Source organism: Hemiscyllium ocellatum, chromosome 8 (assembly GCF_020745735.1).
Source record: "Hemiscyllium ocellatum isolate sHemOce1 chromosome 8, sHemOce1.pat.X.cur, whole genome shotgun sequence".
NCBI lineage: Eukaryota > Metazoa > Chordata > Chondrichthyes > Orectolobiformes > Hemiscylliidae > Hemiscyllium > Hemiscyllium ocellatum.
Window position 1 is genome coordinate 55,697,056 of NC_083408.1, and position 26,784 is coordinate 55,723,839.

The 26,784-nt window shown below is 40.9% G+C and overlaps 1 protein-coding gene across 1 annotated transcript in view; it reads left to right on the top strand.

Annotated features, from left to right (window-relative positions):
* Positions 1-26,784, top strand: part of LOC132818253 (neuronal PAS domain-containing protein 3) — a 1,297,641-nt gene that overhangs the window by 1,097,815 nt on the left and 173,042 nt on the right. Inside the window, exon 6 of the mRNA XM_060829049.1 lies at positions 8,718-8,892. Within this exon, the coding sequence (XP_060685032.1) occupies positions 8,718-8,892 (175 nt within the window). The remainder of the gene's footprint in view (positions 1-8,717; positions 8,893-26,784) is intronic.

The following is a 26,784-nucleotide window of genomic DNA, read 5'->3' on the forward strand; positions in this document are numbered from 1 at the left end:
AATTTTAGAAATGAAAAGATGCACTTACATTTTACATTTTTAAAGTTAGTTTGAGATTTTATACATATTTCCAAGAGTCCTTAGCAATACGTAAATTAAAATTATTAAATGAAAGTTTCATGACTTCCCACTGAATATAATAAGATTTATGGAAAAAATCAAGGACTATTGTCTATTTCCATTGCTAGTACCATGAACTTCAAGTAGCTCAAATAGACTGAGAACTGTATAAGATGATATAGTAGTGAATCTGAGCTTTTTTGTCCACCTCAAAAAAAACACTATTCGAGCTATTTTCATCTTTCAAAAACCAACAGTTATTCAGTGCATGTGACGTGGGTCTTGCCTGTCAGCTGGAGAGCCGGTGGGAACTTTGCATTTCCTCTTTTCTGGAAAGATAGCTGAATTAAAATTTCAATCATTTTTACAATTTACATAAATGACTTGGTTCAAAGGACTGAAGTAATGTGCTAACATTGCTAATGATCCAAAGATTAGAAAAGTATGTTGTGAAGAGGAAATAGAAGGCTCCAATGGAATATAGATAGGTAAAATGCTTGAACAAGGATCTAGCAATTGGAATATATTGTGTGTAAAGTTTTAATTTTGGCCAAAGAATAAAAAAGAATCATATTATTTCAGTAGTGAGAGATTGCAGAGCTCTAAGATGGAGCAGGATGTGAATGTTCTCATGCATGAATCACAAAAGGCTAGTCTGCAGGTGCAGTAAGTAATTAGAAAGCTGATAGAAAGTTATTGTTTATTGTGAAGGGAATTGAACATAAAACAAAGGAGGTTATGCTTCACTTATACAGGGCACTGGTGAGACTGAATCTGGAGTACTGTATTAGTATATCTATCTAAAGAAGGATATACTTGCATTGAAAGTAGTTTAAGGGAGCTTTACTAATACAATGGGTTGCTTGTGTAATAAGGAGAGGTTGGAAAGGCTTTATCCACTTGAATTTACAAAATGAAGAGGCAATGTGACTAAACATGTTAGATCCTGAGAGATCTTGACAGGTTGCTGTGAAAAGGATGTTTATTCTTATGGAAGAATCTGGAACCAGGAGCCACTGTTGAATCAGAGGGATGCTTGTCTCTGGAATTTTCTGTAAGAATCCATTGGAATCAGAACATTTGAATATTCTTAAGAGAGAGGTGGACAAATGTTAAGATTACATTCAGATGAGGCCAGATGTTATTAAATGATAAGAGCAGGTTCAAGGGGCCAAATTGCCTAAGACCATAAGACATAGGAGTGGAAGTAAGGCCATTCGGCCCATCGAGTCCACTCCGCCATTCAATCATGGCTGCTGATGGGCATTTCAACTCCACTTACCCGCATTCTCCTTCTAGCCCTTAATTCCTCGTGACATCAAGAATCTATCAATCTCTGCCTTGAAGACATTTAGCGACCCGGCCTCCGCTGCACTCTGCGGCAATGAATTCCACAGGCCCACCACTCTCTGGCTGAAGAAATGTCTCCGCATTTCTGTTCTGAATTTACCCCCTCTAATTTTAAGGCTGTGTCCATGGGTCCTCGTCTCCTCGCCTAACGGAAAAGATTTCCTAGCGTCCACCCTTTCCAAGCCATGTATTATCTTGTAAGTTTCTATTAAGTCTCCCCTTAATCTTCTAAACTCCAATGAATACAATCCCAGGATCCTCAGCCATTCCTCATATGTTAGACCAACCATTCCAAGGATCATCCGTGTGAATCTCCGCTGGACATGTTCCAGTGCCAGTATGTCCTTCCTGAGGTGTGGGGACCAAAACTGGACACAGTACTCCAAATGGGGCCTAACCAGAGCTTTATAAGATCTCAGTAACACAATGGTGCTTTTATATTCCAACCCTCTTGAGATAAGTGACAACATTGTATTCGCTTTCTTAATCACGGACTCAACCTGCATGTTTACCTTTAGAGAATCCTTGACTAGCACTCCCAGATCCCTTTGTACTTTGGTTTTACGAATTTTCTCACCGTTTAGAAAGTAGTCTATGCTTTTATTCTTTTTACCAAAGTGCAAGACCTCGCATTTGCTCACGTTGAATTCCATAATTCCATAAGGAGCCTATTTCTGCTCCTTTTTTTATCTCTTTGTATCCAGCACTGATATGGACAGAGATGCAAGTCTCCCCTCTGAGAACAGCTGGCCAAACCGAGGGCTAAATATTGCAATGTCAGCAGGAGACATGAGCCCTGGATTGCCAAAGAAGAATGGGTCACAATTGAGTGACAGATATCATGAGGGGGGGAGGATATTCAGTAGCAAGGGTAGTGGATGACTCTCAGCCAGCTCTTACCTCAATATGAAGTTCCTCTGTCCTCTAATGAATGAGTCCTGTCCCCCACTCTTCAAATCTCCCAGATTTCCACCCCCACCCCCCCTCACCCTCACCTGCTGGTTCAGTATCAACGATGCCATGATGAGGCTATTGCCTACTTGAAAGACTCAATTGGCAACCAGTCTGCCCCAGAGCCCACTTGCTCTGAATTTAATCTTTATTCATGGAAAATATGGAAAGGCATGGCCTGAACCTAATTAAATGTTCCCACCTCCGACACATTTTGGGGGAGGGTACTAAATTCCACCTAGGGTTTTGTTGTCCCAATCTCATAAAGTCACAAATAAATGCAAATTAGAAAGCTCATTTGGCTCATCTTATCCTTCCACCCAGTAAAACCCAAAGGTGGCACTGAGCTGCTTTCTCAAGGACAACTGGGAATGGCCAGGCCAATGATGCCCACTTCCCACATGTGAATTAAAAAAAGCACGTTGAATTTTGTTGATCCATATTTAACAAGGGCCTTAATTTTGCCTTTCACAAGTTTTAAACAGTTCCCTTGTCTCACTATCACCTCTTAATTTATAAAAGTCTTCTGGATATGCATTTTTATCCGTTTTTTTTGTTTTTATTCAAAGGAGTATGCTCGTTTAGTTATGCTGTTCCCCAAATAATCCTCTCGATTTCTTCAAATTTGAATGCCAAGTCAGGTTTTTAATACTATTTGATTTGTCTCAATGAGGACATTATTTCTAAACAGCCTGCCTTCTCCAAGAGTGTGTTTCTGCCGTCCCTGTAAGTGATAAGAAGGGTGAATATTAGGGCAGTGTTCGCTGCAGAGAGAAATCCCCTCCCTTCTCAACACCTCAGTAATTAAATTCTGGAGGAGAGAGCACATGGATGACCTTGACCCATCAAGTGATCAATTAATGATGACTTAATTCCTTAACTTAACTGGTCACCTTTATACAGTTCTTCTCGTTTTGGAAGTATTTCCAAAGTATTGACAGTTAGCCTTATCTCCAACTTCCTTTATCTCTGTCTCTGAATAAGCTTTCAATGTTCACTTGAAAGTTTTTAGAGGAATTATTTGTTAGTATAGCACGGTTTGTAAAGGACATCGATTCCCCAGGACAGGCGGTGCCACAGAATATTACCAAGGAGCAGCACTATGCAAATGGACTTTTCTCTCTGGTATTACATGTGTATATGAGTTAAGATAAAACAATTTTAAATGCCAAAGTAAACAATACTATTCACAAATTCTCTTATTTATATTATGACAGAAGCACTTCATACAAAACTAATCAATGTTTATAATTCCCTAGTTTTTTGCAAGAACTGTGTTTTCAATAGTTTTGTTTTAAGTCTTATGATGTTAAAGTAAATAGACATCAAACAACTGCAGGAGAAAAAATGTTTTTCTCAAAGCAATCACGAATATACTTGTCTTTGTTCTTCGTTCTGTCTTGTTTGTGTTGTAGGTAACAGAAACAGTGAAAACAAAAAGGATTTTGTGATCATTCAGTGTTACATTAAGCCAAATCCTGCCTTGATATTGTAGAAGTAATAGTTTTCTGGACTTTTGGCTAAGTAATGGCAGTTTGGTTCTGCTATTAAATGACTAAACTCTGGTGGTTTGCTGTCTCTGGAATAAAATACAATTTGTAAAATGAGGAGATGGGGAAAAGAATTGGCTAATACATAAGGGATCAAGCTGAAAGATCCTTGATTTAGTTGTCATGTGCATACTAGTTAGGCTTTGTGGCTGAAATTGTACAGTAGTTTTCAAAAAGGAAATTATAATTGTAATGCTTGCACACTGTCGTTTTACAGCTATGAAATAGAAAATTGTAAATTACTTCTCAGATACTCCTTGAATAGAAGGTATATCCAGACATACACAGGCATTTAAAGGATTTTTTTTAGATTGGCCAAGTAAATCAACTAATCTTCCAACAACACATTTTTGTTAATATACTTTATTCAACATTGATGCTCTTGTAATATGATTAGCATTAAAAATGTACAAATACTATTTTAAAATTCTGATGACCCAAATGGCAATGAATTTCACCAGTTATATGCAATCTATATGCAACAGGAATTCATCAAATTCTATCTCATTGTCCTCTCGGTTAAGAACTCCTCTGGTTATCTGGCAGTTCCTGTCTATTTGTTTTGAATTCAGAATCCTAAATGTTAGGTTTGAACAACTAACATCAACACCAGTACTTTAGTACCATGTTAGAATTGGACGCAATCATGAATCATTCTAAATTCTGTAGTAATCTGGCAGACCTCCTTACCTACCTTTCATCTTCAATACCTGATTTTCACTGAGCTCAATGGAATGATAATCAGGCAGGCAATATTTCTGCCAGATTGCTATCAGGTAATGATGAAAATTTAACTCTAAGGAATATATATTCAGAACAGTTGTCACAATAGTAAATCATCAGAGACTTTGTATTTCTGTCTGTCTTTTCTCCCATTCTAATTTATGATTACTGGGCCATGGACTTATGGGCAAAATGCCAAGTGGGTTGACATTGCCTTCTGCAGAGTGGCTGAAAGCAGAGACTGTCCTGCTCTTATTAGCCACTATCAGTCATACAGGAATGGTTTATAGGCTGATAATCAAGCTGTCTGGTGACAATACAAACATAGCTTCCATAACATGTCCTGACATGGGACTCAAAGCTGGACCTTTTCAGGGTACTACAACTGTACTTCCTACTTTGGGTTTCAGTACTTTAGTATGTAATTCAAATTGATTTTCCATACCACTGTCAATTTCTAGAATTCACATTTGTTACTGATTAGATTTTACATGTAATCTTCTCATTGGGTTCACATGGCTCCATATCAATTTGCAAAATTATACAACAACATAATAAATGAGCAAATCAAAAAATATGTCTGATACACAAGTCTGATTTTTGAGAAGATTTATAGCTCGGGAGAGGTTCAGTTTGTAGGTTTGCTCATTGAGGTGGTAGGTTTATTCTCAGATGTTTTATCACCATGCTCGGTAACATCATCGGTGAAGTGCTAGTGATCTGTCCTGCTTTCTGTTTGTGTCTTGGTCTGTTGCAGTGGGTTGTATCATTTCTGGTTCTTTTTCTCAGAGGTTAGTAAATGGGGTCCAAATCAATGTGTTTATTTGTAGAATTCTTGTTTGAATGTCAGGCCTCTAGGAATTCCCGTGCATGTCTTTGTTTAGCCTATCCTGGGATGGATGTGTTGTCCCAGTCAAAATGATATCCTTCTTCATTTGTGTGTAAAGATGATAGTGATAGTTGGTCATGTCTTTTGGTGGCTAGTTGGTGCGAGTATATCTTGGTGGCTAGTTTCCTGCCTGTCTATATGATGTAGTGTTTGTTGTAGTCCTTGCGTGGATTTTTGTATATGGCATTTGTTTTGCTGACTGTTGGTACAGGGCCCTTAAGATTCATTAGTAGCTGTTTCAGCGTGTTGGTAGATTTGTGGGCTACCATGATGCCAGGGGGTCGGAGTAATCTGGTTGTCATCTCTGAGATGTCTTTGATGTACAGTAGTGTGGCCAGAGTCTCTGGGCATGTTGTGCCTTCTTGTTTGGGTTTGTTGTTTAAATTCTGTACCAACAGCCAGCAAAATGAATGTCATATTCAAAATACCCTGCAAGGACTGCGCAAGCAGTCAAAACAAGCAAAAAAGAAACAATTCAAAGGCACGATGCTTATTAAGAATGATTTTACTGCTAAATAGGTGACCAAGTTACTGATTGAGCAGTGGAACTGACATTTTCTGAGGAAAAAGAAATCACATAATCTCAGTTAGAAAATGGTGCACGGTGAAGAATAAAGTACCAGTGAACTGAGTGTATGGAACTAACAAATAGAAATGGGTGCTGCAGTCAAAAATTTGAATATTCATTGTTTTAATTTTTGTAATGGGAAATTAGTCCAGTTTTCTGCAGGACAAATATGGTCATAAATATACACCTCACAATAGCTAAAATAGAGTCTTGTATATGGACTTCAAGCATATTGCAGAACTAATTTCAGCACTGAAATTAAATCAAATAATTATCTCTTCAGAGTTGATTATTTTGGCCAACGAATAAAACTTCATCCATGTGGTTTGTAGCTGATCCATCGGAACAAGACATTCAGTTGTGACAAAATAAAATAAACCTTTTCTCTGATGTTCAGAATTCCATTTGGAAGTTGTCTGTTTTTAATAATCTAAACTTCAACTTTCTTTCTTTGACCACCTCCAGTTACAAAACTCTAAAATTTTGTCAAAATTTCAACACTGGGACAACATCAGCACATCTGCTGATTGTCTTCAGGCAATCAATTGGAAATAAATAAAGCCAATGGTAACTCCTACACTAAATAATGTTCATTTTAAACATAAATGTTCAATACAGCATATGTATTTTTGTAAATGTCAAACTAGTCACTTTTAAACAATGGAATAAAGATAAATTATTAGCAAAAAGCTAATCTTGTAATTAAATTTAAATTGAAAGTGCTTGGTATTTATTTAGCATAGTTTTAGCATGTTTGAAAATGGCTTCAGAAGGAATTAATTGAGCGTATTGTTGTACTAAATGCAGTTTGCTCATGATATAACAATGGAAAAGTATTGTATGGCGAAAGTGAGTGAAGGAAAACAGTTCCTGCTCAGATCCTCAATGCCTTCATCCAGTACCACGGCACACCACAATAACAAATATAATGTTGGTTATTATTAATCAATTTATCACATTGCTACCATAAGTTTGCACCAGTAATATTAATAATTTTTATCTGTACTTCAGTATTGGTTGTAATGTCCTTACTGTTTCCTCCCAGCACCCCCATTGCTCAACTAACAATTGGGATCAAGTCATACCTGTGCAAAATGGACACATTGAGGCAGTATTTGAGGGATGAGGGATCTGATAGAATAATGAAGCAGACATAAGCACTTTTCAGAAAAGTGTGTTGTTATCAAACAAAGCTAAATAAATTTTACTAAATTACTATTTTTCAATAATTCTCATCCATTATATTTGGCATGAAATAGCTTTTAAGATAAAATGTTTTGCTAACCTCAATTCATGCATATTCTGCTAGGCAATTGTTAATTTAAGGCCAGTGAACATGTGATCCTGAATGTATTATAACCCTCACTCTTTATAATAAACATCTCTCATCATCTCATATGCACACTTAGTCTAATTATAAATACTTATAGTTTCTGGAAAAATGTTTTGTAACTCATAACATCTTGAGAACACATCTACTGTTATGGTGAAGATTAACAGAAAAGAAATATTGGAGTGGATTTTCTGAGGAGTGGCAAATCTTCAACTCTTCTTTTGTATGAAAGAATGGAGCTCCACATTTCTGACAGGAGATTCATTCAGGGCTACCTCAGAAAGATGGGACCATAATTTTTTTTAATAACACAAAACTATCAATGGGAGACAAACCATAGCTACCTCTTTACACAAAGGTTAGCTACCATATTCTGAACTTGAAAAGTATAGATAGCCATTTTGTCAGTTGCTCTCAAATCATCAGTGCAGAAGGTAAGTGTTATGTTTGGATGTTGCGAGGATAGTGTGCCAGATAAACAGGATGCCATGTAGGTAGAATTCTAGCTGGGAAGAATTAAAGATGGAGAGGACGTAGTATCCCATGGATAGGATGCCAAGTGAATAGTGGGTAAGAGGCCAGGTTAGTAGAATACTGGCTAGGTACCTACCAAATGGATCAGTGGCCAGCTGGGGAAAGGGTACTATGCCAGGGAAAGGACGACAGATGAATTTGGGTCAGGCAATCAGATGGGTAGGAGGTACACTGTCAGGTAAGTAGTAGGGAGCCACATGCACAGGATGGCAGGGTGCAAGGGGGCAAGGTAAAACGGTGCAGTGTTCAGAGTACCTCGGGGTGCATGGGAGAATTTGATGGAGGACAGGTGGAGAGGATGGGTCGGGCCTGGTGGTCGGTGGGGGTGAGGGGCGTTAGTGTTAAGTCAGTTTCTGCAGAATGAAGGAGCAGTGTCAGGTTGAAAATAACTTATCTGGTTATCTAATGCAAGTAATACTCTTAAATGAGGATTCTCAACACCAATTTGCACTGAGAACAAATTGTGAGGAATATTTGCATGGGCTAATAGTAACCAAGGAGAACATGTTCATTCATCCAAACTTGTAAATTTTATTTCTGGGTTCTTTTTAGTTTAATAAAATGATTAAAAGTGCATTTTAACTTGAAGTGTTTCCATGCAATTACAGAGGTTCTGGATTAGTGTTCAGTAAGCAAAACATATTCTGTCTCAGTTTCACCAACTCTAAAATAGCAACTAACAGCCGTTATTTTCTTAAGTATTGTGGATTTGATTGAAAAGTGAATGCTGATGTTAGACTTTAACTTCTGCCCCCTCAGGTGGAACTGACAGGCAGCAGTGTGTTTGATTATGTCCACCCTGGAGACCATGTGGAGATGGCAGAGCAGCTGGGCATGAAACTTCCCCCAGGGCGAGGCATTCTCTCACAGGGTACCGCAGAGGATGGAGCCAGCTCAGCATCTTCGTCCTCACAGTCTGAGACCCCTGAGCCAGGTGGGAATTTCAATGAGAAAAGGACAGGATTGAGGGCTAGACCTTTATGAAATGATTGAGCTCTATTTACTGATATGAAGACCAGAGGGAAGCATAAACCTAGATATAGTTAAGATTCCATATAATATTACTGCTCAATGTTCAGAACTGATTGAGCAAGCCTGCCTTAATTGAACTGAAAAAATGACGGAAATAAATTTACCAAAATTATAAAATATTTTATTAGTAAGAATATAAGAAATTCAGATATTATTTTGAGTGTGTCCTAGTTTTAAAAAAGCTGTTTGCAATTTGTGACATTCATGTTCAGCACAGCACCTTTTAAAATATCATTTTAAAATTATTGGTAATTCCTGTTTTTTTTTCTGTTTTGTACAATATTTATATTTCCTGCAGTACATCAGCTAGGAATACAACTTCAAATTAACAAAAGCAATGCATGCAACAATTTTACACAGACTTGCCCCCACCCCCTACTCTGCTCCTTGCTGTTTAATTAGATGAATCAGGGGGGAATGAAGTGAAGCAACATTACTCATTGGGATTCTTTCCAGACTGCTTGCAGACTTTGCATTCAGGATGTTCCCATTTTGATGGTGTTGTACTGATGATAATTTAAGTATTAGGGGAAAATCCATTTATAAATTAAACAAAATGATTTGATATCCATCAGTCCCTTAGTTCATCAAGCTGTTCAAACAGCGGGAAGATTGGCTGGTCTGCTGAGGTCTACTGAGAGCTCTGATAATTAGATCTGCTAAGGATTTATTCTTTACTGATTGGGGCTTTAAATTAATTGAAGTTCCACATTTGTGGCTTTATCCTTTTTGTACTTTTTTTTAAAGTAGATATTTGATATTCTTATAAGTCAGAGTGGATGAGCGAAAGCAGGAGCAGTTTAAAAAGTGAATTTTCTCTGGAGAAGGAGGTGGAGAATTTAATGAGAGGTCTGATTAAGAGTCTAAGATCTGTTTGCTTACTTGGGAAATCATTATTGTACTAAGAAGGCATGGAAAATTTAATATAGCATTCATTTTCTTGTACTGCATGGCTAATACAAATCCACTCAGGGATGTCTATCTCTAACTTAAAATGCACTGTACGGTGGATAAAATTTATTCGGTATTCTTTACCTATACGTTGTCAAGGATGTATGTGTGATATGTACTGCGCTTTTCTTCCACAAATTATACAGATTAAATGATATTTTTTGTTAAGACATCTTTCTGATTATATCCATTAAAATCTTCCTTTCTGGATATATTTGAACAATTAAAGTTTTTCTTGAGAAACTCGCTGTTACAATAGGTAACAGAACAATATAAATTTGTTTCCCAGCTGCTCAAACAGACTAAACTTCCCTGACTATTTGCATGAAAGAATTAAACTCTTTTAATACATTATTGCCATTATATTAATGTAATACTAAATTGACACTGGCCACTGTGATAAACATGGCAAATACTGAACCTGCTCAGTTTTAAAGCTTCTATTTAAATTGCTTTCACTCAAGAATAATTTAATTGTAATGTAATTCTTTATCTTTGTATTTTTTCAATATTCATAAGGTGACCAAAACATAACAGTAAATCTTCATGTGTATGGAACTGCGGAATTGAAGATAGGCTGATGTACTGAAGGACTGCACAAATATCTGCATCAGCATTCAGACTATCAGTCAATCTTCGGTTCCAAGGTAGAGTACACAAACATTGGCTGTTGCCTGAACAGCCATTACTTGAGCAAGCACAAAGCATAAATGAAGTCAATTAAACAGTGCCCATTTGTTATGAACTATTTTGTTATTTAATTCTGTTCCCGGTCATATTAAAATTTCCCTGCATTGCCTGAAATTGCAGTGTGAGAATTTCTGGACCTATTGTTATTGTCAACAGAAGGCAAAGGAGGAATTCTAAAATCTAGCCAAAGTGTCATGCAGTTGTTTATTCATGAGTGGTTTCACTTAATTTATTGTTTTTGTAGGCATCAAGTGAACACCACACACCAGAATCAATAATCAAGGCCATTTTTAGATTAACAAGTTTTTACAAAAACCATGGAATGCAATTTTGCAATATGAAAGTATCTCAAATTATCTTTGTAACTGCATTTAACATATCCTTTCATTATTTATTAAACTAATGATATTCTTAACAAATAAACAATCCTCTCATAACATAAATAATTATTTGAATATATAACCAGGAATGAAAATATCAATATGCAACAGGTCATAGTTTAGGATAGTTATGCTTTCAGCAGCTGAAGTTTTGTTTTTGGTCATGAATAAACAGTAGCCTTGTGTTGTCAGTGTAACCTTTGCATTTTTGTTCAATGACATTGTCTTATACCTAAGTGGTTCTCATTTAATTATATATAGAGCAAACAATAGAAGCCATTTCTTTGTCCAATAATTGCTTAAATAAACTTTAAGTAGCCTTTATCTGATCTTCAGAAAACCCTTAGATGTAATTTAAAATACAGGATAAAACTTGCATGTAATCTTAAATGATTGTGTTACTTATTTTAAGATATTATTCTCAAATGTATTAAATGAGTCTTAAAATAACTGTAAATTAAATAGTAATTGATTCAGGAATTGGGCAGTCGTTGGAATAATACTTGTTGTGCAAACGTAGCATAGGTAAGTGCTAATGATATTTGCACAAAGCTGTATACTCGTGTGCTCTTGATACGACTAGTTACCATTTGATCAGTGTTTAATTGTCATGACAGAGGTTGAATCTCCATACTTGTGATGTTTGCCTTTCTTGTCTACCATAATTTTGCAGTCCACTACACTTAGAAATTTCTGAACAATAACAGGGCTGGTACCAAGCTAAGATGAGTTACTCTAAAAAGAAAGGAGGAAAGATCAACAAACAAGTCAGTGTGTTTTATTCTTGAATTCCTCCCATTTGGAAATTTTCAGAGCAGTCATGACAGAAGCCTTGAAAGCTTTTCCCCATTAATGGACTTGTGTGTGGGGTGTAGATAGGAGGACCTAATGAATGTTAGACTGCTGCATTAATTTATCGTCCCATATTCAAGCAAAAAGGCAGCATGTCAGACACATTCATTTCATTTAAGTTTGGTTAAAGTTGTCCACATTATACACTTGCTATGTTAGCGCCCTTAATGATATATTTCCCTGCATTAGAAGACTGCACTAGAACATGTATATTTGAAGTTGGTGCTAGATTATTACATCTATGTATCTGAAACCCATGAAGCTGATTCATTCCTGCCTGCAACACAGGGAATTCTTAAAAACTGATAATTGTTTTAAAAAAATACTTTTTTTTCACTGGAGCAAAACTAGGGCAGGGATGTTTGTCCTGTGCCTGCAAGGAAGTCTGTATGGCAAAATTATTCCACCCGAAGACTCCAGCCGCCTCCTCTTTAACATGGACAAGCAGTCGCTTCTGCCCCACCGAACTCCTCTCCACCTACTTTGACATTGTCCTATGCCCCCTAGTCCAGGAACTCACCACATACATTTGAGACACCACCTACGCCCTCCACCTCCTCCAAGACTTCTGTTTCCTCAACCCACAATGCCTCGTTTTCACCATGGATATCCAATCCCTCTACACCTCCATCCACCATGACCAGGGCCTCCAAGCCCTCCGTTTCCTCCTCTCCCAACAGTACCCTTCTACCGACACTCTCATTCATTTGGCTGAACTGGTCCTCACCATTAACAATTTCTCCTTCGACTCCTCCCACTTTCTCCAGACCAAAGGGGTAGCCATGGGACCCCATATGGGCCCCAGCTATGCCTGCCTCTTTGTTGGCTATGTGGAACAGTCCATCTTCCGTAGTTACACTGGCACCACTTCCCACCTCTTCCTCCGCTATATTGATGACTGCATTGGCGCCACCTCATGCTCCTGCGAGGAGGTTGAGCAATTCATCAACTTCACCAACACATTCCACCCTGACCTTAAATTCACCTGGACCATCTCTGACACCTCCCTCCCCTTCTTGGATCTCTCCATCTCCATTAATGACGACCGACTTGACACTGACATTTTTTACAAACCCACCGACTCCCACAGCTACCTGGATTACACCTCTTCCCACACCACCTCCTGCAAAAATGCCATCCTGTATTCCCATTTCCTCCGCCTCCACCATATTTGCTCCCAGGAGGACCAGTTCGACTATAGAACACACCAGATGGCCTCCTTCTTTAGAGACCGCAATTTCCCTTCCCACGTGGTTAAAGATGCCCTCCAATGCATCTTATCCACATCTGGCCCCTCCACCCTCAAACCCCACCCTTCTAACTGTAACAAGGACAGAACCCTCCTGGTGCTCACCGTCCACCCTACCAACCTTCACATAAACCACATCATCTGACTATATGTCTGCCACTTCCAAACAGACCCCACACCCCTTTCCACTTTCCGCAATGACCGTTTCCTCCTTGACTACCTGGTCAGGTCCACACCCCCCATGCACACAACCCACCCTCCTGTCCTGGCACCCTCCCCTGCCACCACAGAAATTGCAAAACCTGTGCCCACACCTCCTCCCTCACCACCATCCAAGACCCCAAAGGAGCCTTCCATATCCATCAAAGTTTCACCTGCACATCCACCAATATTATTTATTGTATCCGTTGCTCCCAATGTGGTGTCCTCTACATTGGGGAGACTGGACGCCTCCTCCCAGGGCGCTTTAGGGAACATCTTCGGGACACCCGCACCAATCAACCCCACCGTCCTGTGTTCCAACATTTCAACTCACCCTCCCAATCTGCTGAGGACATGCAGGTTCTGGGCCTCCTCCATCGCCGCTCCCTCACCTCCCGACACCTGGAGGAAGAACACCTCATCTTCCGCCTCGGAACACTTCAACTGAAGTGGACATCAATGTGGACTTCACCAGTTTCCTCATTGCCCCTCCCCCCACCTTATCCCAGCTCCAGCCTTCCAGCTCAGCACTGTCCTCATGACCTGTCCTCCCTGCCTATCCTCCTTTCCACCTATCTGCTCCACCCTCCTCTCTGACCTATCACCTCCATCCCCACTCCCATTCACCTATTGTACTCCATGCTACTTTCTCCCCACCCCCACCCCCCTCTCATTTATCTCTCCACTCTGCAGGCACCCTGCCTCTATTCCTGATGAAGGATTTTTGCCCAAAATGTCGATTTTCCTGCCTCATGGATGCTGCCTGACCTGCTGTGCTTTTCCAGCACCACTCTATTCTAGAATCTGGTTTCCAGTATCTGCAGTCCTTATTTTTACCTAGTCGTTTTACACGTCCATCCCCACTAGAATGGTCTCATGGCTGTTCACTTTCTCCTGGAGCAAAGGCACAAACCAGCCCCGCCCCGTCCCATCACCACCCTCCTCCTCTGTTTGGCTGAGCTCGTCCTCACCCTCATCAACTTCTCTTTTAACTACTCTTATTTTCTTCAGGTCTAAGGGGTGGCCATGGATACTTGCATGGGCCCTAGTTATGCCTGTCTCTTCTTGGGTTACATGAAACATTCCTTGCTCCAGTTCTATTCTGGACCACACCCACAACTCTTTCTTCGATGCTTTGATAATATCGTTGGTGCTGTCTCCCTCTCTCATCTAGAATTGGAAAATTTTATCGATTTTGCTTCCAATTTCCATCCTGCCCTCACTTTCACCTGGTCAATCTCTGACTCCTCCCTTCCCTTCCTTGACATCTAATAGCCTGGCCACAAATATAAACCCTTTGACTCCCACAGCTACCTGAACTATACATCCTTGCACCCTGTTTCTTGTAAAGACTCCATTCCATTCTCCCAGTTCCTCCTCTCCGTCACATATGTTCTGACGAGGTCAACTTCAACAAGGGAGCTTCTGAAATGTCCACCTTCTTCCTCAACCAATGATTCCCAGCACCGTTGTTGATAGGGCCTTCAACTGAGTCCAATCCATTTCCCACATTTCTGCCCTCATCCCCTCCTTTCAACAGCAATGTGGTTCCCCTTGCCCTTAGCTCTATCCCACCAACATCTACATCCAGAAGATTATCAGCCACCATTTACACCACCTTCAGCAAGATACCAGCATGGGACACACATTCCCCTCCCCTCCCCTGTCCACCTTCCGCAGAGAGTGTTCCCTCTGGGATACCCTGGTCCAGTTTTCCTTCACTCTAAATTCCCCCTCCCCTTTCCCCCCACAGCACCTTATCCTGAAACACCTGCTCATGTACCTCCTCCTTCCTCAGTATCCAAAGGCCCAAGCATACTTTTCAGGTGAAGCAGCACTTTACCTGCACTTCTCACAATCCCGTCTGCGCACAATATAGTCTCCTCTACATTGGAGAAACAAAGCATAAACTGGGTGACCGCATCGCAAAACACCTGCATTCTGCCTGCAAAAAAAGACCCTGAGCTTCCAGTTGCCTGCAACTTTAACATACCACGAGGTCTCATGAGGAGGTAGAACAGTTCACCAACTTCACCAACACATTCTACCCCAACCTTAATTTCACCTAGACCATTTCAGACACCTCCCTCCCCTTCCTGGACCTCTCCATCTCCATCAACGATGACCAACTCAATACTGACATTTTCTACAAACCTGGACTGCACCTCCTCCCACCCTGCCTGTAAAAACACTATCATTTATTCCCACTTTCTCCATCTCTGCCACATTTGCTCCCAGGAAGACCAGTTCCACCACAGAACACTCCAGATTGCCTCCTTTCCTCTCACACATGGTTGATGATGCCTTTCAGTGCATCTCATCCACTTCCTGCTCCTTCCCCCTCAAACCCCACCCCTCTAACCGCAACAATGACAGAACCCCACTTGTCCCCACATTCCACCCCACCAAACTCCGTATACATCGATTCACCCTCAGTCATTTCTGCCACCTACAAACGGACTCCACCACCAGAGATATATTTCTGTTGCCACCCCTATCTGCTTTCCAGTAAGACCATTCCCTCTGTGACTCCCTTGCCAGGTCCCCGCTCCCGACCAACCCACCCACCCCTCCCGACACCTTCCCCTGCCACCGCAGGAATTGCAAAACCTGGGCCCACACCTCCCCCTCACCCCTATCCAAGACCCCAAAGGAGCCTTCCACAGCCATCAGAGGTTTGCCTGAACTTCCACACATCTCATTTACTGTCTCCTTTGCTCCCGATGCGATCTCCTCTACATGGGAGAGACAGGACCCCTACTCACAGAGTGCTTCAGAGAACATCTCCAGGACGTCTGCACCAACCAACCCCACTGCCCCCCAACCAAATAGTTCAACTCCCTCCCTCACTCCTCCGAGCACATGCAGGTCCTAGGCCTCCTCCATTGCCACTCCCTTACCTTCTGATGCTTGGAGGAAGCATGCCTCATCTTCTACCTCAGAATCTTCCAACCACACGGCATCAATGTGGATTTCACCAGTTTACTCATTTCTTCCCCCCCCCCAACCTTATCCCAGTTCCAACCTTCCAACTCAGCACCGCCCTCATGACCTGTCCCACATGTCAATCTTCCTTCCCACCTATCCGCCCCGTTCTCCTGTCTGCCTATCCCCATTACCCCTAACTCCATCTACCTATTGCACTCTCAGCCACCTTCCCCCCCCCCCCCAGCCTAACCCCCCCTCCCATTTATCTCACCACCCCCTTGGCTAACAACTTCTTTCCTTTTGAAGGGCTTTTGTCTGAAACCTCGATTCTCTTAATCGTCGGATGCTGCCTGATCTGCTGTGCTTTTCCAGCACGACACACTCGACTTTTAACACACTACTTTGTTCCCTGGCCAACATCTCCACCTCAGGCTTCGGTCGTTGCTCCAGTGAAGTTCAACGCAGGCTGGGAAAACAACATCTCATTTTCCGCTTGGGCTCTGGACTCAATATTGAGTTCAAGAATTTAAGGGCTTGAAATGTCCCATGTCCTAGACCCCCCAACACACACACACACACACACACACACACACACACACACACAGCCTTGTTATCACATTGACTGCTATTACACATTATCTGTTGTTAACCATTGACAGCCTCCATTAACAGCTGTTCACCCTACCAGCCAGATTGTTATTGACTCCCGTATGTCCAACTGTTCTTCTCTCTCTTTGCGCTCTATTCCTACCTATTGTTTATTCCTTATCCCTCCCCACCCTAACTTCTGCACATAAATCGACATTTTCCAAGCTACCATCAGTTCTGAGGAAGGGTCACTGGACCCGATACATTAACTTTGATTTCTCTTCACTGATGCTGCCACACCTGCTGAGCTTTCCCAGCGACTTCTGTTTTTGTTTCTGATTCACAGCACTTGCAGTTCTTTAGGTTTTTATTATTCCACCTGAATTTGGAACAGTTCCCAGGTACTGGATACTCCCCAGAATGGAAGTTGTGGGTATGCTGGTTGCTATCACAACCCATTCCACTCTGGTTTTCACAGAGGAAGGCTGTGGGGTGATTTTGACCATCAATTAGCAATCATGGGGTTGAGAATGGAGGTGGGTCTGTTCAAGTGAGATCCAATTTCAGTGATCATGGTATGCTTTAACTGAGATGGTTGAAACAGCAGCAATAGGAGAGGAAAAATGGTGTGGGGCAAGATAGCGGGTCATTCCCTTCTTTAGGAGAAGTTGATGTTGGGGCCATCCTTAATGCAATGAGGGAGAGAGAGAAGATTATCAGAAGGAAAAACATATCATATAAACGAAAAGTCTTAAATAGAAGTGAAGGTACTGGTCATACTGGAGCTTCATTTTGAGTTATATAAGGTATGTCTGATCAACATGCATCATTCTCAAGTTTTACTGCATTTTCCTCCTTGATCTTCTTTCTGGAGGAAGCAGGAGAAGGCTATCCTCCCAAACCAAGCTGTATTGAGTTAGTTGAGAATAGTAGCATATGAAATCTCATTAGGGGAAAATGGACCATCTGTCAGCAAGAAGTAAAAATGTATTCATAGCTCTGGGCAAGATGAGTACAACGTCAGATCTCGATAATCCACTTGGAATTCACCCTTCAGTTGGAGGCTGAGGATATATGCTGCTTTTGAACAAGGGAGGGATTTGTATCAAGACCTTTATTTTATTCATTCACAGAATGAGGGCATCTCTAGTTAGGTCACCATTTACTATCCATCGCTAATTGCCCAGAGAGCAGTTAAGAGTCAACTGCATTGCTATGGGTCTGGAGTCACGTGAAGGACATACCAGGCAAGGATGACAGTTTCCTTCCCTAACATACATTAGTGAACCAGATGGGTTTTTCCCGACAATCAACAATAGATTCATAGCCATCATGAGACTGTTCATTCCAGATTTTCTTTTTTTATTGAATTCAGATTCCATCTGCCACGGTGGGAATCAAATCCAGGTTGGTTCATTTCAACTATGTTATTTTACAAAGGATCCCTTTCTTTGTGGATACCTTTCTCCCAAAACGTTACTTGGATCTCTTGATTAATAGTCCAGAACTAATACCACTAGACCATAGTCTCCCCTGATATCTCATTATCTTTTTTCTGAAGCAAGGGCTCAGACAGTAGGAGGAGTTTTAAACATCATATTGCAGCAACAGTGAAGAATGGAACAATAGAGATGCCCATTTGGTTCACTAATGTTCTTTAAGAAAGGAAATTGCTGTCTTTATTTGGTCTAGTCATGTGACTCCAGACCAAAAGTAATATGGTTATCTCTCAACTGCCCTCTTAAATTTCCTAGCAAACCATTGTTATATTAAACTGCTAAAAAGTCTCAAAAAGACAACAAAACCCAGGTAGACCACCAGGCACTGACCTAGTCACCAGAAATGGCAATGGAAATCTCCACCCTCTGGACCCTGCAAAGTCTGCCTTATTAACATATGAGAGAGAATGCAAAAATAGGGAGAATTGTCTCTCAGACTAGTCAAGCATGACATGATCACTCTCATGGAATTATACCTTATAGATCATGAGAATCGACGTTTCGGGCATAAGCCCTTCTTCAGGATTCCTGAAGAAGGGCTTATGCCCGAAACGGCGATTCTTCTGCTCCTTTGATGCTGCCTGACCTGCTGCACTTTCCAGCAACACATTTTTAAGCTCTCATCTCCAGCATCTCCAGCATCTGCAGTCCTCACTCTCTCCTACCTTATAGATCATGTCCAAGACAACACAGTCAATTTCCCTAAGTATGTTCTGTACCACCACCTGATAAGCCCAGTAGAGGTGCAGCATAATGAGATACAATTGTGTTAGAGTTTCCCTGGTAGTCCTCAACATTGACTGTGAATTCCATGAAGTCTCTGAGCATCATGTCTAACATGGGCAGGAAAAGCTCCTACAGATTACCATGTAACCCCATTCCTCGCTCCCAGCTGATGAAGCAGCACTCCTTCATATTAAACTCCAATTGGAGGAAGTACTGAGTGTGGCAAGGGTGCAGAATTTATTTTTAGTGGAGAATTTCAATGTCCATCAACAGAAATCACTCCAGAGCAATACTGCTAACTGGGCTGGTTGAGTCCTAAAGGACATTGCTTGGGTCTGAGGCATGTGGTAAAAGAACAAATGAGGGAGAAACATGTTGGATCTTATCGTCACAAGTCTTTCTGCCACAGATGCATCTGTCCATGACAGTATTGGAAGGAGTGATCACTGCACCACGGTTGTGGAGCTAAAGTCCCATCTTCACATTGAAGGTATCCCCATTGTGTTTTGTAGCATTATCACCATGCTAAATGAGGTAGACCTTGAACAGATCTTGCAACTGAAGATGGGCATCCATTCGGCACTGTGGGCTATCAACAGTAGCAGATTTGTATTCAGCCCAATCTTTAACCTCGTGGCCCACCACATCGCTGACTCTACTATTACCATCAAACCAGGGGATGAACACTGGTTCAATGCATAGTGAGGAACAGTATTATAATGACCAGACCTCAGGTCAGGATCCCCAAATCATTATGATTCCAGGCAGGATACCCTAAATTATTAGGCTCCAGAGTGAGTAGGATGAACTGGCTTCCCTTTATTTACCTGCTGCCTCCATTTGTTGCAACAATGTTAATTTAGAAAGGATCCTTTTCCTTTTGGATATCTTTCTCCCAAACCACATGAACTTACCTTTTATAATTAGTTAATTTATTTAGGCTTTCTTGAGTTAACAATAAGTGAGTTTAATGATTACTGAACACAAGAAGAAACAAAGACGATATGCTTACACACACATAAATATAAGAGGTGAGTTCAAAAGATTACAATAAACAAAATGAGTTAATCTCTGAATTGTTCATGAAGAATGGATAATTGTATTTTGAGGCTGTTGTAGTGAAGGTCACCAGTTGTATTGATGCTGATAGTTGCATAGTCAGTCTCACCTTTCTTAATTTTGTAGGGGATAGACATCCTTTTCTCCTGATTTTGTTTTTCATTGAGTTTGTAGCACTTCGAGCGAGAGAACCTTTTGTTGTCCTGCTAGCTAGCTACCTCCTAGCACTCAGAGAAACAGTCTTTACCTACAACATTGATGATTCAGGAGTAGTTCTTCAATTGTGCCTTTGAGCATATGAACACAAGAGCAGAAGTTGGTACCCACATGAATGTTCATTTCGACTAGCATTCTCCAATCCAGCTGGAACTGGCTTTTTAACCACTACTATTGTTTTTCTTCAAGGGAAAACAATTAATTTTTTTACAGCTGCGTTTTTTTCTTGTGTTTGTAGTAGTCCTCCGATGGCAAATTAATTTCGGAATAAAGGGTTAAAACCACGTAGTATTTTAGGGTTTCAATGCACAATCATAACAGCATGCTGGGTTACCACCAACCATGCCTAAAAATGAGGAGTCAACCTGGTGAAACTGCAGCAGACGACTGTTAACAATAAGTGATAGGCAGGGCTAGGCAGTTTCATGCGAATGGATTAAGTTTGAGCCCTGCAGTCCCGTCACATCCAGTTGGGAATAGTGATGGGTAATGGAACAACTCACTGGAGGAGGAGGATGTTGCACAAATATGCCCATCTTCAGTCCCAGATGAGTCTAGTACATCAGTCCAAAAGACAAGGCTAAAGCATTTACAACAAACTTCAGCGGAAGGTGTCTAAGGATCATCAATCTCAACGGATGCCAATCTTCAGCCAATTTGATACACCCTATATGATGTCAAGAAACAGCTGAAGACAATGTATATTTCTTGGCCCTGACTACATTCTGGCAAAGCACTGAAGACTTGTGCTACAGAACCTGCTGCATCCTTAGCCAAGCTGATCCAGGTACCAACACTGGCAACAAATGTGGAAAATTACCCAGATATATGTGCATACATATCCAATCCAGCCAATTCCCATCCCATCAGTCTACTCTCAAGCATCAGTAAAGTGATGGAAGTGGTCATTAACAGTGCTATCAAGCAGTACTTGCTTGGAAATAACCTGTTCACTTGACACCTAATTTAGCTTCTCCCAGGGCCAGTCAGCTCCTGATCTTATTACAGCCTTGGTTCAAACATGGACTAAAGAACCATATCCCGGAGTAGGGGGTGCCAGTGATTGTCATTATCATCAAAACCTTATTTGACCAAGTGTGGCATCAAGGAGCCCAAACAAAACGAGAGTCAAGGGAAATCAAGGGGAACATTCTTTACCAGTTGGAGTCATACCTAGCAAAAAGGAAGATAATTGGGTTCATCAAGGGTCAGTCACCTCTGTTCTAGGCCATGTCTGCAAAATTTCCTCAGTGCAATGTCCTAGGTCAAACTATCTTCAGCTGCTTCATCAATTACTTTCCTCCAAACTTAGGTCAGAATTGGAAATGATTTCTAATGAATTAGGGTGGCACCGTGGCTCAGTGGTTAGCACAGCTGCCTCACAGTGCAAGGGACCTGGATTCGATTCCACCCGCAGGCAACTGTATATGTGGAGTTTGCACATTCTCCCCATGTCTGCGTAAGTTTCCTCCAGGTGCTCCAGTTTCCTTCCACAGTGCAGTTTAGGTGAAATGGCCATGCTAAAATGTCGGTAGTATCCAGGGAGGTGCAGGCTAGGTGGATTAGCAATAAGAAATGCAAGGTTACAGGGAAAGGCTGAGGAACTGGTTCTGGGTAGGATGCTCCTCAGAGGGTCAGTGTAGATTTGATGGCCCAAATGGCCTGCTTTACTACTGTAGGGATTCTATGATTGCACCATGTTCAACACCATTTGCAACTCCTCAGACTATAAATCAGTCTGTTGCCAAATGCAGCAAGACCTGGACAATAGCTGGACTTGGCCTGATACATAACATGTAACATTCACATTACACAAGGTCCAGGTAATGATCATCTCCAACAAGAGAGAACCTATTCATCGCTTCTTGACATTGAACAGCATTACGGTGTCCTTCATTATACACATCCTAGCATTTACCACTGACCAGGAACCGGACTACACACACAAATGCTGTAGCAATAAGAGCAGGTCAGGTGCTAGGAATATTGCAGCAAATAACTCACCTCCCGACTCTCCAAATTTACAGTTTACAAGGCACAAGTCAGGAGTGTGATGGAGTACTCCCTACTTGCCTGGATGAGTGCATCTCCAGCAACATTAAAAAAAAGCATGCTTGAGAGTAGACTGATGGGATGGGAATTGGCTGGATTGGATATGTGTGCACATATATCTGGGTAATTTTCCACATTTGTTGCCAGTGTTGGTACCTGGATCAGCTTGGCTCAGGATGCAGCAGGTTCTGTAGCACAAGTCTTCAGTGCTTTGCCAGAATGTAGTCAGGGCTAAGAAATATATGTTGTCTTCAGCTGTTTCTTGACCTCATATAGGGTGTATCAAATTGGCTGAAGATTGGCATCCGTTGAGATTGATCATCCTTAGACACCTTCTGCTGAAGTTTGTTATAAATGCTTTAGCTTTGTCTTTTGGACTGATGTGCTCGACTCATCTGGGACTGAGGATAGGCATATTTGTGCAGCATGGTCCTCCTCCAGTGAGTTGTTTCATTACCCATCACTATTCCAGGACAAAACAGCTTGCTTGATTTAGTGCCAGATCCACAGATATTTGCTTCTTCCTCTAACAATATACAACAGTAGTATTGTGTTGAATATACAAGATGCAGTATAAAAATTCAACAAAAATCCTTCAACAGCACCTCCCCTCTGGTGATGGAAATTATGGGTTGCCTGGGTCAGGATGATGAACCTCCTTACTCATTACAAAGAGAAAATTCTCAAACTGGCAGGAAATGAATATGACCACTCAGGTGAGCAAGTAGCCCTCAATGGCCAACCAAACCAGTTAGCTTCACTGTGATGTACTGCTCTCCCATTAACACCACTGCCAACTCACTCTTAACCTTCACAAGCTTTCAAACGTCTTACATAACATACATAATCCCCTCTCTTTATTAGTGGCAACCAGTGAAACTCCTCTAGGAAGCAGCTTGTGCCAGAGACCCTCAGCTGTATTTCATCGCTGAGGAGGAACCAACTTAACCCTCAAAGAATGCACACGCCTTGGTATGGACTGTCTTTCAGTTCTCGGCATAGGCTGCCTTTGTGGATTGAAAAACTAAAGTGATGCCCTTGAGTATGTTTGTCTGATTTCAGTAACTTAACTGATATGACAAGGAGGCAATTACTGCACACAACATAATGGTCATGACTGCAAGAGGTCACGCTTATTCTGCATTCTTCGACAATGAATCACAGAATCTTTGAAGTATTATGGCACAGAAGAAAGCCATTCACCCCATCATGCCTGTACCAGCTTGTTACATGAAGACTATTCCCTAGTGCCAACCTTCTGCTTTTTCCCCATGTGATTTTGCATGTGATTTTGATCCAAATAATCAATCAATACCCTCTTGAATGCCTCAATTGAACTTACCTCCACCACGGATCAAGATAATATATTTCAAACCCTAATGACTCACTGTTTGAAAAATGAATTTTTAGAAGTAGAATTTAAATTGGGTATCTCCAATATATTATTGACATCAATTGCTTATGGGTGTGCGAACAGGCATGGTGGTATGGTTACTCTCTTGCATTATCCAATTATACACAATGCATTGATTAAGGTGGAGTACAGAGGAAATCGTCCACACTTTGATCTCCACTTGTGTTGAGTGTTGGGACTTGGCAGGTCAGAGACTGATGCTGTTAATATTTTGCTTCCTCAAGAATGAATTTTGTCTTTTCACATAAGACTGAGTTATTTTTTAGTCTGCTTGCTGTCTGATATGCCTGAAACATCAAATCTTTGAGCGTCCATTCAAAATACTAGAAAATGTCAATTAGTCAAGTTTCTTTTTTGCATGAAATACACATTCTGTTTCTGCAGCAAAAAAAACTCTTCTTAAGCACATCAATTGAAATGCACTTACACTCAATGCTTAGGAAGAGGTGCATTCTCAGAGGTATCATCCTTCAGATGAGATGTTCAGCTGATGCCCTGTTTGGATAGACAAAAAAAGGCACAATTTAAAGAAGAAAGGAAATTTCACACCTGCTCTCGACAATGTTTTTCTTCATCTAAAGTAAATATATTATCAAGTCATTAACACAATTTTCTGTTTTATGGGCCTTGTGTTAAATTAGATGTCATATATATTTACATTGAAATAGTAAAAACAACGATCATTGACCATGAAGTACTTTAGCAGGTTCCAAGGACCTTATAGGTGCTATACAATACAAGGCTTTTCTTGGCTAAATACAGAATCCTTAAGCATGAACTGGCAAATATCAAATCATTGCTGGTATTTTAACTGGCTAAAAATGCACAGATAACCTTTATGTGCTGGCTCATGCCATCTTGCATATCAGTACTTTGTGCTGCAGTAGAGTGAGCTTGAAAGAAGCATCCAAACCCAAAAGATAATGCTGAAGCTTTTGCAGCAATCTTCAGCCAGAAGTGTCAAGTGGATGATCCATCTCGGCTTCCTCCAGTGGGCCCCAGCATTTAAGATACCAGTCTTCAGCCAATTCGCTCCATATGCTATAAAGAAATGGATGGAGACACTGGATTTTGCAAAGATTACGGGTCTGACAACATCCTAGCAACAGTACTGAACACTTGTGCTCCAGAATTTGCCACTCCCCTAGCTAAACTGCTCCAGTACAATTACAGCATTGGCATCTATCCGACAATGTGGAAAATAACCTGGGTACATCCTTTACATGTGAAGTAGGACAAATCCAACTCGATCAATTATGTTCTCATCAGTAAGGTCAAGCAGCACTTGATCAGCAATAACCTGCTCAGTGACGCCCAGTTTGGGTTCCACCAGGACCACTCAGCTCTGGACTTCAATACAGCATTGGTCCAAAATGGACAAACGAGCTGAATTTCAGAAGTAAGGTAAGAGTAACAGCTCTTGACATCAAGGATGCATTCAACTTAGTGTGGCATCATGGAGCCATAGCTAAACTGGAATTAATGGATATCGGGGGCAAACGCTCCAGTGGTTGGAGTCATACCTGACAGTAGGAGGTCACTCAGCTCAGCTCTAGGACATTTCTGCAGGAGTTCCCTACTGGCATTGTGGGTCAACCCAAAGCAGATGAACTGCAGCCGTTCAAAAAGGCCACTGGCTACCAAAGGCAACTAGGGATGGGCAACAAATACTGGCCAGCTAGCAACAGCCACATCACACAAACATTTAAATCAATAAATGTCTGTCTTTTCAGTACCTGTCAGCATGGTTCAGTCATTAGAATTACCTTGGCGCATGGCATAATTGTCTAAATTACATAAAGGGTTGCAAAGAGCATCATAGACAATTGACCCAGTCATTCTCCAGCACCAGATGTGCTGGCAACAGACTCTTCTCAAGGAAGATATATGGTCATTTAAATGCTTCATGTTACAGAGCAAAAGTGAAAGTCATTAACAACAACTTAAGGAGCAGTTTTTAAGTGGCACAGTGTCGTAAGGTACTTCACAAAACTTTTATCAAGACTATATTTGAGGGTTGTGTGTCACCGTGATGGTATACCTAACTGTGAGCCAGAAAATCTGGGTTCAAGTTGTAGCTGCCCAAAAGTTGTCATAAAATGTCTGAACAGGTTGATTCAAAATAATTGAGAACTAAATTTGATCATGAGCCACATAACAACATTAGAGTAGGTAATCAGAAGCTTGGTCAAAGAGGCCAGTTTTATCAAGTATCTTAAAGGAAGAGAGCGAGAGGGGGGACAAAGTTAGGAAGAAACACCAGGACTGTAGCTCATGCATTTAGTAACTTCTAATGGAATTCAACATTATAAGTTCTGGATAGAAGTTAATGGCACTGTGCTGCTATCAGTACTAAGTTGCTCTGAATATGCAATGTTGTTTCCCCACTGGAGAATAAGCTGGGATTAAATTTTGGCTTCACTGCCAGCTTATTAAGTATCTCAACAGAGATGGAGCACAGGCAGAAAAATAAAAGCTGTAGAAGAATACATACTGTTATAGAATCTGCCAGATTTTCCTTTTGGTAACTTTAATGAATGACAAATGATGGAGGATGGGTATCATTCCCTCCTTCAGATTTTTACCTGCAATCTGCTCAAGTCATGCTTAATGCCCCCAAGCAGCGAAGGTGAAAAGATGCCCCATTTTTAAAGGCTCGAAGACAAACATCTGATGAAAGATTCACTTTGTTTTTCTCTCCATAGGTGGCAGATCTGCTAAGTATCTGCAGTATTATCTCTTTTTAAAGACAAAAATGATCCTGTTGTGAATCCCTTATTCTGTTACCTTGTGGTCTACAACAAAAGCAAACAGTTTTGTTTTAATCAAGCAATGATTAATTATGTTTGATACGTTGATGATTTTGACGAGCATATTTTCAGCATCTTCATTTTTTATGCTCCCCTGCTAATGCACATCTTCCTTCGCTTGAGGCTAAGTTGGTCTGTGTAGTAAACCTTTCAAAATTTACAGCAAGTGACATTGCACA